Source organism: Sminthopsis crassicaudata, chromosome 5 (genome assembly GCF_048593235.1).
Source record: "Sminthopsis crassicaudata isolate SCR6 chromosome 5, ASM4859323v1, whole genome shotgun sequence".
Classification (NCBI taxonomy): domain Eukaryota; kingdom Metazoa; phylum Chordata; class Mammalia; order Dasyuromorphia; family Dasyuridae; genus Sminthopsis; species Sminthopsis crassicaudata.
In genome coordinates, this window is record NC_133621.1 from 214803356 (window position 1) to 214816630 (window position 13275).

The 13275-nt window shown below is 33.0% G+C and overlaps 1 protein-coding gene across 1 annotated transcript; it reads left to right on the top strand.

Annotated features, from left to right (window-relative positions):
* The first annotated feature begins 2036 nt into the window (after positions 1–2036).
* On the top strand, positions 2037–2972 carry LOC141544089 (large ribosomal subunit protein eL6-like). Its single transcript, XM_074269793.1, has one exon. The coding sequence runs from the start codon at positions 2050–2052 to the stop codon at positions 2914–2916; it is 867 nt and encodes a 288-aa protein (XP_074125894.1). The 5' UTR covers positions 2037–2049; the 3' UTR covers positions 2917–2972.
* Positions 2973–13275: the final 10303 nt, after the last annotated feature.

Sequence of the window (13275 nt, forward strand, 5' to 3'; positions counted from 1 at the left end):
AAAATATATATATATATATATATATATATAATAAAAAAAAAAAAAGAAGATAAAAACACATTTGGACAATTACAAAAAGATATAAAAGAGTGAGTGAAGAAAATACATAATTGAAAATTAGACTAGAACAAGTAGAAATGAATGACTCAAGAAGAAACCAAGAGGTAGTCAAGAAAAAACAGAGAAATGAAACAATTGAAAAGAATGTCAAGTACTTTATCAGAATGACAACAGACCTGAAAAACAGATCCAGGAGAGACAATTTGAGAATAATCGGACTCCTCTGAAAAATGTGAGGAAAAAAAGAGCTTGGACACTATTTTCGAGAAAATTATCAAAGAGAACTGCCCAGACGTTTTGGAAACAGAGGGTAAAATAGACATTGAAAAAATTAATCGATCACCTACTGAAAGGGACCCTAAAATCAAAACGCCAAGAAATATAGTGGCCAAGTTCAAGAACCATCAGACAAAGGAAAAAATACTGGAAGCTGCTAGAAAAAAGCAATTCACATATGGAGGAGCCACAATAAGGATAACCCAGGATCTAGCAGCGTCCACATTAAAAGAACGAAGGGCCTGGAACATGATATTCCAAAAAGCTAAGAAACTTGGTATGCAGCCAAGAATAACTTACCCAGTAAAAAATGAGCATTGTTTTCCAGGGAAGAAGATGGACATTTAATGAAATAAATGAATTCCATCTATTTTTGATGAAAAAACCAGACCTACATAAAAGGTTTGATCTTCAAATACAGAACTCAAGAGATTTCTAAAAAGGTAAAAAGAAATCTTGAGAACTATACTTCTGCCATAAAAATATGTAAAGAACATATGTATAATTTGTCCTAGAAACTAGAGGTGGAAAGGAAATTATATCATAAAAAAGTGTAAAGTGGTGGTACTACATCTCATGAAGAGGCAAAGGTAACCTATTATATCTGAGAGAAAGAAAGGAGGGAGATGAACATATTGTGTATCAATAGACATATTTGATTTATGGTGAAACTTCTTCCACTTCATTGAAAAGTGAGAGGGAAGGAGTAAGCTAAGGGGAAGGGAATACAGAAATTGTGAGGAAAAGGGGTAAAATAAGGGGAGGAACTTTAAGGTCTGGGAGGGATACTAAAAAGGGTGAGCTGTGAAAAGCAAGTGGTGTTCACAAGTTTAATACTGGGTAGGGGGGTAAGAGGGAAGGAAAGGGGAAAAGCATAAGCAGAGGTTAATAGGATGGTAAGCAATGTAGAATTAGTCATTCTAACCACAAATGTGAATGGGGCAAACTGCCTCATAAAGAGGAAGCAGTTAGCAGACTGGATTAAAAGTCAGAATCCTACTATATATTGTTTACAGGAAACACACCTGAAACAGGGTGATACATTCAAACTAAAAGTAAAAGGGTGGAGCAGAATCTACTATGCTTCAGGCAAAGACAAAAAAGCAGGGGTAGCCATCCTCATCTCAGATCAAGCAAAAACAAAAATTGATCTAATAAAAAGAGAGAAGGAAGGGCATTATGTTCTACTAAAGGGTATCATCAATAATGAAGCAGTATCAATATTAAACATATATGCACCAAGTGGTGCAACATCTAAATTCTTAAAAGAAAAATTAAAAGAGCTGCAAGAAGAAATAAACAGCAAAACTATAATTATGGGAGATTTCAACCTTGCACTCTCAGAATTAGATAAATCAAGTCACAAAATAAATAAGAAAGAAGTCAAAGAGTAAATAGAATACTAGAAAAGTTTGATATGATAGCTCTTTGGCGAAAGCTAAATGGAGACAGAAAGGAGTATACTTTCTTTTCAGCAGTTTATGGAACCTATACAAAAATTGATCATATACTAGAGCATAAAAACCTCAAAATCAAATGCAATAAGGCAGAAATAGTAAATGCATCCTTTTCAGACCACAATGCAATCAAAATTACATTTAATAAAAAGCCAGAGGAAAATAGACCAAAAAATAATTGGAAACTAAATAATCTTATACTAAAGAATGATTGGGTCTTTCCCTTCCTCTCAAGAGTCTTTCCCTTCCTCTCAAGATGGCCGACAAAAAACCCCAAAAGGCACCAAAGGCACCAAAGGAAAAGAAAATAAAAAAGGAAAAAAAGGAAAAGAAAAACAAAAAGGAAGATGCAGCCGAAAAGGTGGTGAAAAAGCCTCGAAAGCATTGCAGTAGGAACCCAGTTCTGGCTCGAGGAATCGGCAAATACTCCAGGTCTGCCATGTATTCCCGCAGAGCCATGTACAAGCGAAAATACGCTGCACCAAAAACCCGGATTGAAAGGAAAAAGAGAGAGAGGGTGCCGGCCACTATCTCCAAACCGGTTGGCGGCGATAAGAATGGAGGAACCCGAGTGGTAAAGATTCGCAAGATGCCTAGGTATTACCCTACTGAGGATGTGCCCAGAAAGCTGCTAAGTCATGGCAAAAAGCCCTTCAGCCAGCATGTGAGGAGACTTCGCTCTAGCATCACCCCAGGCACCGTCCTGATCATGCTCACTGGCCGCCACAGGGGCAAGCGAGTGGTTTTCCTGAAGCAGCTGTCTAGTGGCTTGCTACTCGTGACTGGACCTCTGACCATCAACCGTGTTCCTCTGCGAAGGACCCATCAGAAATTTGTCATTGCCACCTCCACCAGGGTTAACCTTTCTGGTGTAAAGATTCCGAATCATCTTACTGATGCCTACTTCAAGAAGAAGAGGCTCCGCAAACCTCGACACCAAGAAGGAGAGATTTTTGACATAGAAAAAGAGAAATATGAGATTACAGAGCAGCGCAAGGCTGATCAGAAAGCAGTAGATTCTCAGATCCTGCCCAAAATCAAGAAAATTCCTCAGCTCCGTGGCTACCTGCGGTCTGTATTTTCACTCTCCAATGGAGTTTATCCTCACAAACTGGTGTTTTAAATTCCTTGCAGAGAGCTCTTATTAAAATATTTGGAATAACTAAAAAAAAAAAAAAAAAGAATGATTGGGTAAAACAGCAAATCATAGACATAATTAATAACTTCACCCAAGAAAATGACAATAATGAGACATCAAACCAAAATGTGTGGGATACAGCCAAAGCAGTAATAAGGGGAAGTTTTATATCTCTACAGGCCTACTTGCATAAAATAGAGAAAGAGAGGGCAAACGAATTGGGCTTACAACTAAAATTGCTAGAAAAGGAACAAATTAAAAACCCCCAGACAAACACAAAACTTGAAATTAAGAAAATAAAAGGTGAGATTAATAAAACTGAAAGTAAAAAAACTATTGAATTAATAAAACTAAGATTTGGTTCTATGAAAAAACCAACAAAATAGACAAACCTTTAGTAAACCTGATTAAAAAAAGGAAAGAGAAAAAGCAAATTGTTAGTCTTGAAAATGAAAGGGAGAACTCACCACTAATGAAGAGGAAATTAGAACAAGTTAGGAGTTCCTTTGCTCAACTTTATGCTAATAAATTCGATAACTTAAATGAAATGGAAGAATACCTTCAAAAATATAGCTTGCCCAGATTAACAGAGGAAGAAATAACTAGGTAAATAGCCCCATCTTAGAAAAAGAAATAGAACAAGCTATTAACCAATTTCCTAAGAAAATATCCCCAGGACCAGATGGATTTACATGTGAATTCTACCAAACATTTAAAGAACAACTAACTCCAATGCTATACAAACTATTTGAAAAAATAGGGATTGAAGGAGTCCTACCAAATTCCTTGTATGACACAGGCATGATACTGATACCTAAACCAGGTAGATCGAAAACTGAGAAAGAAAACTATAGACCAATTTCCATAATGAACATTGATGCTAAAATCTTAAATAAGATATTAGCAAAAAGACTTCAGAAAACCATCCCCAGGATAATACACTATGACCAAGTAGGATTAATACCAGGAATGCAGGGCTGGATTAATATTAGGAAAACTATTAGTATAATTGACCATATTAACAATCAAATTAATAAAAACCATATGATCATCTCAATAGATGCAGAAAAGGCATTTGATAAAATCCAACCTCCATTCCTACTAAAAATGCTTGAGAGTATAGGAATAAATGGACTATTCCTTTAAATAATAACGAGCATATATTTAAAATCTTCAGTAAACATCATATGTAATGGCGATAAACTAGAACCTTTCCCTGTAAGATCAGGAGTGAAACAAGGTTGCCCACTATCACCATTACTATTCAATATAGTACTAGAAACTCCAGCCTCAGCAATAAGAGCCGAGAAAGAGATTCAAGGAATTAGAGTAGGAAATGAGAAAATCAAACTATCACTCTTTGCAGATGACATGATGGTATACTTAGAGAACCCCAAAGACTCTGCTAAAAAGCTATTAGAAATAATTCAGAATTTTAGCAAAATTGCAGGATACAAAATAAATCCACATAAATCCTCAGCATTTTTACACATTACCAACACAATCCAAGAGCAAGAGATACAAAGAGAAATTCCATTCAAAATAACGGTTGATAGTATAAAATATTTGGGAATATATCTACCAAAGAAAAGTCAGGAATTATATGAGCAAAATTACAAAACACTTGCCACAAAAATAAAGTCAGATTTAAATAATTGGAAAGACATTAAGTGCTCTTGGATAGGCCAAGTGAATATAATTAAGATGACAATACTCCCTAAACTAATCTATTTATTTAGTCCTATACCAATCAGACTCCCAAGAAACTATTTTAATGACCTAGAAAAAATAACAACAGAATTTATATGAAACAACAAAAGGTTGAGAATTTCAAGGGAAGTAATGAAAAAAAAAATTAAATGAAGGTGGTCTAGCTGTACCTGAACTGTATTATAAAGCAACAGTCACCAAAACCATTTGGTATTGGCTAAGGAATAGACTAGTTGATCAGTGAAATAGGTTAGGTTCACAGGGCAAGATAGTGAATAAAAATAGCAATCTAGTATTTGATAAACCCAAAGGTCCCAAATTTTGGGATAAGAATTCATTATTTGACAAAAACTGCTGGGAAAATGGAAATTAGTATGGCAGAAACTAGGCATGAACCCACATTTAACACCACATACTAAGCTAAGATCAAAATGGGTCCAAGATTTAGGCATAAAGAATGAAATCATAAATAAATTGGAGGAACATGGGATGGTTTACCTCTTGGACTTGTGGAGGAGGAAGGAGTTTGTGTCCAAGGGAGAACTAGAGACCATTATTGATCACAAAATAGAACATTTTGATTACACCAAATTAAGAAGTTTCTGCACAAACAAAACTAATGCAAACAAGATTAGAAGGGAAGTAACAAATTGGGAAAACATTTTTACAGTTAAAGGTTCTGACAAAGGCCTCATCTCCAAAATATACAGAGAATTTACTTTAATTTATAAGAAATCAAGCCATTCTCCAATTGATAAATGGTCAAAGGATATGAACAGACAATTTTCAGATGATGAAATTAAAACTATTTCCACTCATATGAGAGAGTGTTCCCAATCACTATTGATCAGAGAAAAGCAAATTAAGACAACTCTGAGATATCATTACACATCTGTCAGATGGGCTAAGATGACAGGAAGAAATAATGATGAATGTTGGAGGGAATGTGGGAAAACTGGGACACTAATACATTATTGGTGGAGTTGTGAAAGAATCCAACCATTCTGGAGAGCGATCTGGAATTATGCCCAAAAAGTTATCAAAATGTGCATACCCTTTGACCCAGCAGTGCTACTCCTGGGCTTATATACCAAGGAAATACTAAAGAAGGGAAAGGGACCTGTAGGTGCCAAAATATTTGTGGCAGCCCTTTTCATAGTGGCTAGAAACTGGAAAATAAATGGTTGTCCATCAATTGGAGAATGGTTGGTTAAATTATGGTATATGAATGTTATGGAATATTATTGTTCTGTAAGAAATGACCAACTGGAGGAATACAGAGAGGCTTAGAGAGACTTATATCAACTGATGCTGAGTGAAGCGAGTAGAACTAGGGGATCATTATACACTTCAACAATGATACTGTATGAGGATGTATTCTGATGGAAATGCATATCTTCAACATAGAGAAGAGCTAATCCAATTCCAATTGATCAATGATGGACAGAATCAGCTATACCCAGAAAAGGAATACTGGGAAATGAGTGTAAACTGAGAGCATTGCTTTTTTGTTTTATTTTGTTTTGTTTTGTTTTTCTTCCCAGATTATTTTTACCTTGGTAATACAATCCTTCCTTTGCAACAACAACAAAAAAAATTCTGTTCTGCACATATATATTGTACCTAGGATATATTATAAGATATTTAATATGTATGGGAATGCCTGCCATCTAGGGGAGGGGGTGGAGGGAAGGAGGAGAAAAACTCGGAACAGAAGGGAGTACAAGGGATAATGTTGTAGAAAAAAAATTACCTATGCATATGTACTGTCAAAGAAAATGTTATAATTATAAAAATTAATTTAAAAAAAGAGAAAAAAAATATACCAGTTTACATCTTCCTCAACATATATTTTTTTTTTGTCACATAACTCAATCTAATAGGTGTGAGATGGTGTCTTAGAGTTGTTCTAATTTGTATTTCTCTAATCAAAAGTGATTTAGGTTCTTAATATGCTTATATATAGCTTTGATTTTTTCATTTGAAAACTGCCTATTCTTATCCTTTGAACATTTATCATTTAGGGAATCATGTGTATGTTTATAAATTTGATTCAGTTTCCTAAGTATTTGAGAAAGGAGGTCTTTATAGAGACATGTGTTCATTTCTGCAGTACATATACTAAAATAGGAATAATACAGAGAAGATTAGATGGCTCCTCTTCATGGTAAATGCATGAAGAGACACTTGCTGAAAAGATGTTTCCCATTTCTCTGCTTTCCTTATGATATTCATTGCATTAGTTATGCTTGTGCAAAAGCCTTTTAATTTAATATAATAAAAATTATATATTTTATATTTCAAAATTCTATCTCTTGTTTCATCATGCATTCCTCCCTTCCCCATAGATTTGAGAGGTAAACTATTCCTTGCTCTTCTAATTTGCTTAATGTATCATCAACCTTTATATATAAACCAAGAACTATTTTGACCTTATTTAAGCATATGGTGTGACATTTTGGACTATCTCAGTATTATTTTCCTCTTTTTTCTATTACTTTTTGTCATATAGTGACTTCTTTTCCCCAAAGCTGGGATCATTGGCTACTGTGCTTTCTATACCTAAAGTATTCCACTGAAGTTCTACTAGTCTAGATCTTAGCCAGTACCAAATAATTTTGGTAAGTATGGCTTTATAATATAATTTTATTAATGGTATTTTGTATTTTTAAATTAATTTATTTGATAGTGTTGACCTTGCAGTGGACAGAGTGCAGGGTCTAGAGTCAGGAAAATTCATCCTCCTGATTTCAAACTGAGGCTCATATACTTACTAGCTGTGTGATTTTGGGCAAGTCACTTAACCCTGTTTACTTCAGTTTTCTCATCTGTGAAATTAGCTGGAGAAGGAAATAGCAAACCACTCCATTAATATTTCTAGTGCAATATTGAATAACAGTGGTGATAATACTTTATCCCTCATTTTATTGAGGAAGGCTTTTATTTCATCTCCAGTATAGATAATGCTTGGTGATGGTTTTAAAATACAAAGTGCTTATCATTTAAAAAAAAAAAGTTTTTAATGTTTTAATAGGAATGAGTGCTTACTTGTTCAGTGCCATATCAATCAAACTGCCAAAAATTATTTTGTAGAACTAGGAAAAACAATAACAAAATTTATCTGGAATAACAAAAGGTCAAACATATCAAGGGATTTAATGAAAAGAAAAACACAATGTAAAACTATATTATAAAGCAACAGTCATCAAACCTTTTGGTATTGGCTAAGAAATAGAGTGGTAGATCAGTGGAATAGATTAGATACATATGATGCAATAATCATGGCCTATAGTAATCTAGTATTTGATAAATCCCCAAACTTCATCTTCTGGAATAAGAACTCACTATATGACAAAAGTTGCTGGGAAAACTGAAAATAAATGTCAGAAACTCATCATTCATATACATCTCATAACCCATACCAAAATAAGGTCAAAATGGGTACATGATTTCAACACAAAAGAAAATACCATAGGCAAATTAGGAAAGCAAGGGATAATTTACCTATCAAATCTTTGGAGAAGGGAGGAATTTATGAAAAAAGAAGAATGAGCGAACATTATGAAAGACAAAATGGACAACTTTGATTACATTAAATTTTAAAAGTTTTTCACAAACAAAATCAAAAGAAACAAGATTAAAAGGGAAGTACAAAGCTGAGGAAAAAAAATTACAGTCAATGTTTCTGATAAAGATCTTATTTCTAAAATATATAAAAATCTGTGTTAAATTTATAAGAATAAAAGTCATGAACCAGTTGATAAATCATCAAAGGATATGAACAGTTTTCAGATGATGAAATTAAAGTCATCTATAGTTATATGAAAAAGTGCTCTAAATAAGTAAATTAGATTAGAGAAATGCAAATTAAAACAGTTCTGAAGTACCATCTCACACCTCTCAGATTGGCTAAGATGACAGGAAAAGATAATGATAAATGTTGGAGGGCATGTGGGATAACCGGGACACTAATGCACTGTTAGTAGAGTTATTAAATGATCCAACCACACTGGAGAATAATTTGTTACTATGCCCAAAGGGCTAAAAGACTGAACATACCCTTTGACCCAGCAATGCCACTACTGGGTCTGTATCCCAAGGAAATCATGAAGAAGGGAAAATGATCCCCATGTGCAAATATGTTAGTAGCAGCTCTTTTTTGTGGTAGCAAGGAATTGGAAAATGAGTAAATGCCCATCATTTGGGGAATGCCTAAATAAGTTGTGGTATATGAAGACAATGGAATATTGCTGTTCTATTAAAAATGATAAGAGGCTAATTTCAGAAAAGCCTGGAGAGATCTATGTGAACTGACGCTGAGCAAAACCAGCAGAACCAGAAATATATTATGCACAATAACAGCAAAAATGTGTGATGATCAACTATGAAAGACTTGTTTTTTCTCAGTGGTTCAGAAACAGTCCCAGTAGAAAATGTCATCCACTTCCAAAAAAAGAACTAGGGATATTGGAAGTAAATCAACACATTTTGTGTTCACTCATTTTTTTACTGGTTTTTTTTTTTTTCTCTCACATGCCCTGATTTTTCTCTCTTAGCCTGATTCATAAAGCAATGTGTATTTTAAAAAAGTAATTTTTTTAAAAAATTGAAAAAATTCAATTAAAAAAAAAGGAGTTGGTACAGTATTTTGCCAAAAGCTTTTTCTGCATCTATTGGAATAATCATATGATTCCTGTCTGGTTTGTTATCGATATGATCAATTATGTTGATGATTTTCCTAATAAAGAACTAACCTTACATTCCTGGTATAAAACCCACCTGATATAATATACAATCCTTGTAATATATTGCTGTAATCACATTGTTAATATTTTGTTCAAATTTTTCACATCAATTTTCATTAGGGAAAGTGGTCATTGATTTTGTTTCTCTATTTTAACTCTTCTTGGTTTAAATATCAACACCATATTTCTGTCACAAAACATGGTTTTATAGGGTCCCACCTATTATTTTCCAAACTTTTTATGTACTACTGGAGTTAATGGATTTTTAAAGAGTTTGATAGAATGAACTTGTAAACCCATCTTGCCCAGGGGATTGCTCAATTTACTTTTATAAGATGGGATTATTTAGAATTCTATTTCTTGATCAGTTCATTTGTATAATTCCCATTTTAGCAAATAAATTGATTTCACTCAAATTATCAGATATATTGGTCTATACTTAGCAAAATATTTTCTAATGTTTGTTTTAATTTCTTCTTCATTGATAGTGGTTTTGTCCTTTTCTTTTTTCTGATGGATATTTGATTTTCTTCTTACCTTTTTTTAGTTGAATTAATCAGTGGTTTATCTATTTTATTGTTTTGTTTTGTTTTTTTATAAAACTGACTCTTAGATGTATCTAAATAATTTTTATTTTATTTTCAGTCACTAATCTCACCTTTGATTTTCAGAATTTCCAAACTTTGGTTGCATTCCATAAATTTTTGTGTGTTATCTCATTTTTAATCATTCTTTTTAAATATAGCATTGATTATATGATTATATTATTTATTTGACATACATACTGTAGGATTGGATTATTTAATTTCAAATTTATTATTAATCTTGTTTTTGCACTTTGTTCAAAATAATTCTTAATTCAATATGATTTAAACAGATCCACTTAATAGTCTACCTTTTTACCTTTGATTTTGAGTGTTTATGCCTATACATGAGTGTGTATATGTTTTATCCTAATATTTTATATACCTCCTTAATTTTTTCTTTCTTTTTGGGGGAGTTGGATTTGTAACTTCTGAAAGTAGTATAGTTTTACTGTCTGTTTCCTGTAACTCACTTAATTTCACCTTTAAGAATATGGATGTTGGGGCAGCTAGGTGGCACTATGGATTGAGTACCAGCCTTGAATTCAGGAGGACGTGAGTTCAAATCTGGTCTCAGACACTTAACACTTCCTAGCTGTGTGACCCTGGGCAAGTCACTTAACCCCAGCCTCAGGAAAAGAAAAAAAAAAAAGAATATGGATGTTATACCCCTGGTGCATGTATGTTTAGTATTGATATTGTTCCATTGTCTATGGTTCCTTTTAGCAAGTAACAGTTTCCATCCTTCTCTATTTTACTTGGGTGTAGTTTTCTTTTTACTTTGAGATCAGGTTTGTTATCACTGCTTTTGTTTTCTTCAGTTGAAGAATCAGAGATTTTTGCTCCAGTCCCTTTTACTGTGTATGTCTTTCTGCTTTATGTAATATGCTTGTAAACGGCATATTGGGGATTCAGATTTTTGATTCACTCTGCAATCTACTTCTATTTTATGGTTATCACAACACATTCACATTTAAGAATACTAACTACATATTTCACTCCATTCTTTTCTTTTTCTTATTTCTTTTTGCTTTCACCCTTTGCCAAAACCAGTGTTTTGCTTCCTGACCTACCCTCTGTTCTATCATACACATATCCCATTTACTTAATCTCCTCGCTCCTATTTACCTGTGGGATAATAGATTTCAATGTTCAATTGATTGTGTACATTGTTCCCTCTTTGACCCAATACTGATTGCAGTAAGTTTCAAATGATGCCTATTGCCCACTATCCCATCTTGCCTCCATTTTTGTGCCTTTTTATATGAATTTACCGAATTCTACATCTCTCTTCCTCCTTCACCCAGAGCATTCCTCTTTCTTACACCTCAGTTTTTATGTCATTCCCTCAAATTAGCTATATTTTATACATATAAATATACATACACACATTCTGTATATGTATGTTCCTTCTATGTTCCTTCTAGCTGTGCAATTAGTGGTACTTTTTTTAAAGAATCATAAGTATATCATTTTACCCTTTAGGAATATAAACTACTTAGTTCTATTGAATTACATATGTTTTCTTTTTCCTTTTATCAGCTTATGCTTCTCTTGTGTTTTGATTTGAAAATCAAATTTTGGTTCAATTCACTTCTGGGGAGTGGATCCAAGATCCACAGTGAAGCCAGAAAGCTGCTTGAACTCTCCCCATTTTTCTCAAAAACTTCATGAAACCAAGCCACTGAACAATGCCTGATGTGCAATGATCAACTATGAAAGATTTGGTTCTTTTCAATGGTTCAGTAATCTAAGGTAATCCCAATAAACTCTAGATAGAAAATGGCATCTACATCCAGAAAAAGAACTGTGGAGATGAATGTAAATGAATACATACTATGTTTACTTCTTTTTTCTGTTTTTTTTTTCCCTTCTCTCCTGTGTTTTTTCCCCTTTTGTTCTGATTTTTCTCTCTCAACATGATTCATAAAGAAATGTGTATTTAAAAAGTTAAAATACATGCATAACTAGAAAGAATAAAACAATAAAAGAGAAATTTAGCCCATAAACCCCAAAGTATCTTTAGAGCAAAGAAGAAAATAAGAGCTTGTCAAATATATTTTAAAATTTAAATGAGTTGTCACTAAACATGTCTAAAATGTTTGTCCTGTTTGGAGACAGTAATAAAAGTTTTATATGCTTTTAAAAATCACCAGTATATTATCTTTCCCTGTAGGAATATAAACTGCTTAGCTCTACTGAATTCTTTGTTTCCTTTTCCCTTTTACCAGCTTATCCTTCAATTGGATTTTGATTTTGAAGATAAGATTTTTGGTTTAATTCTGGTCTTCTTAAAAAAAAAAAAAAAGCTTTAAATCCTTCTATTTCATTCAATGGACATTTTTCTCTTCATATATAATGCTTAATTTTCCCAGGTAAATTATTCTGGATTGTAGTGCTATCTCCTTAGCCTTCCAGAATATCATGTGCCATGACCTCTGATCTTTTAGCATTGCATCTTTAATGTACTGCATATTCCTGGTTGTGGCTCCTTGATATTGGAATTGTTTCTTTCTGGCCACTTGTAGTATTTTTTCCTTTGATCTGATCCTTCTTAAATTTTTATTCCTTACAGTTTTTATTTAAGGATCTTTTTTCCAAAGTGATCAATGTATTCTTTTGAGACCTATTTTGTTCTCTGTCTTCAGGATATCAGGGTAGTTTTCTTTGACAATTTCTTGGAAGATGCTGTCCAGATTCTCCTTTTGATTATGACTTTAAGGCAGTTCAATGATTCTAACATTGTCACTCTTGGTTTTATTTTCTAGATCATTTGTGTATCTCATGATATTTTACATTTGCTTCCATTTTTTTCATTCTTTTGAATTTGTTTGTTTTATTTTTGGTATCTTATCAAACCATTAGTTTCCACTTACCCAATTCTAACTTTTAAGGTATTGTTTTCCATAACTTGCTTTTGTACTTTTTTTCATTTGTATTCTTTAAGGAGTTATTTTCTTTGGTGGCTTTTATATATCTTTTTTTTCCCATTTGGCCAATTCTAATTTTTAAGCAATTGTTTTTTAAAGTTGATGATTCTTTTTTCATAATTCTTTTTCATCACTCTCATTTGGTTTTCCTATTTTTCTTCTAACTATCTTATATGATATTTAAGCTCCTTTTAAAGCTCTTCCATAGTTCTTTCTGGGCTTGACACTATTTTTCAATTTTTCTTTGTGGTTTTGCCCAGAGGTGTTTTGACATTGTAGTGTCCTTCTGAGTTTGTTTCTTATCTTTCCTGTCACCATAACAACTTTCTATCTTTTATGGCCTTTTACCTTTCTTTTAAATTTGAGTTTTGCTTC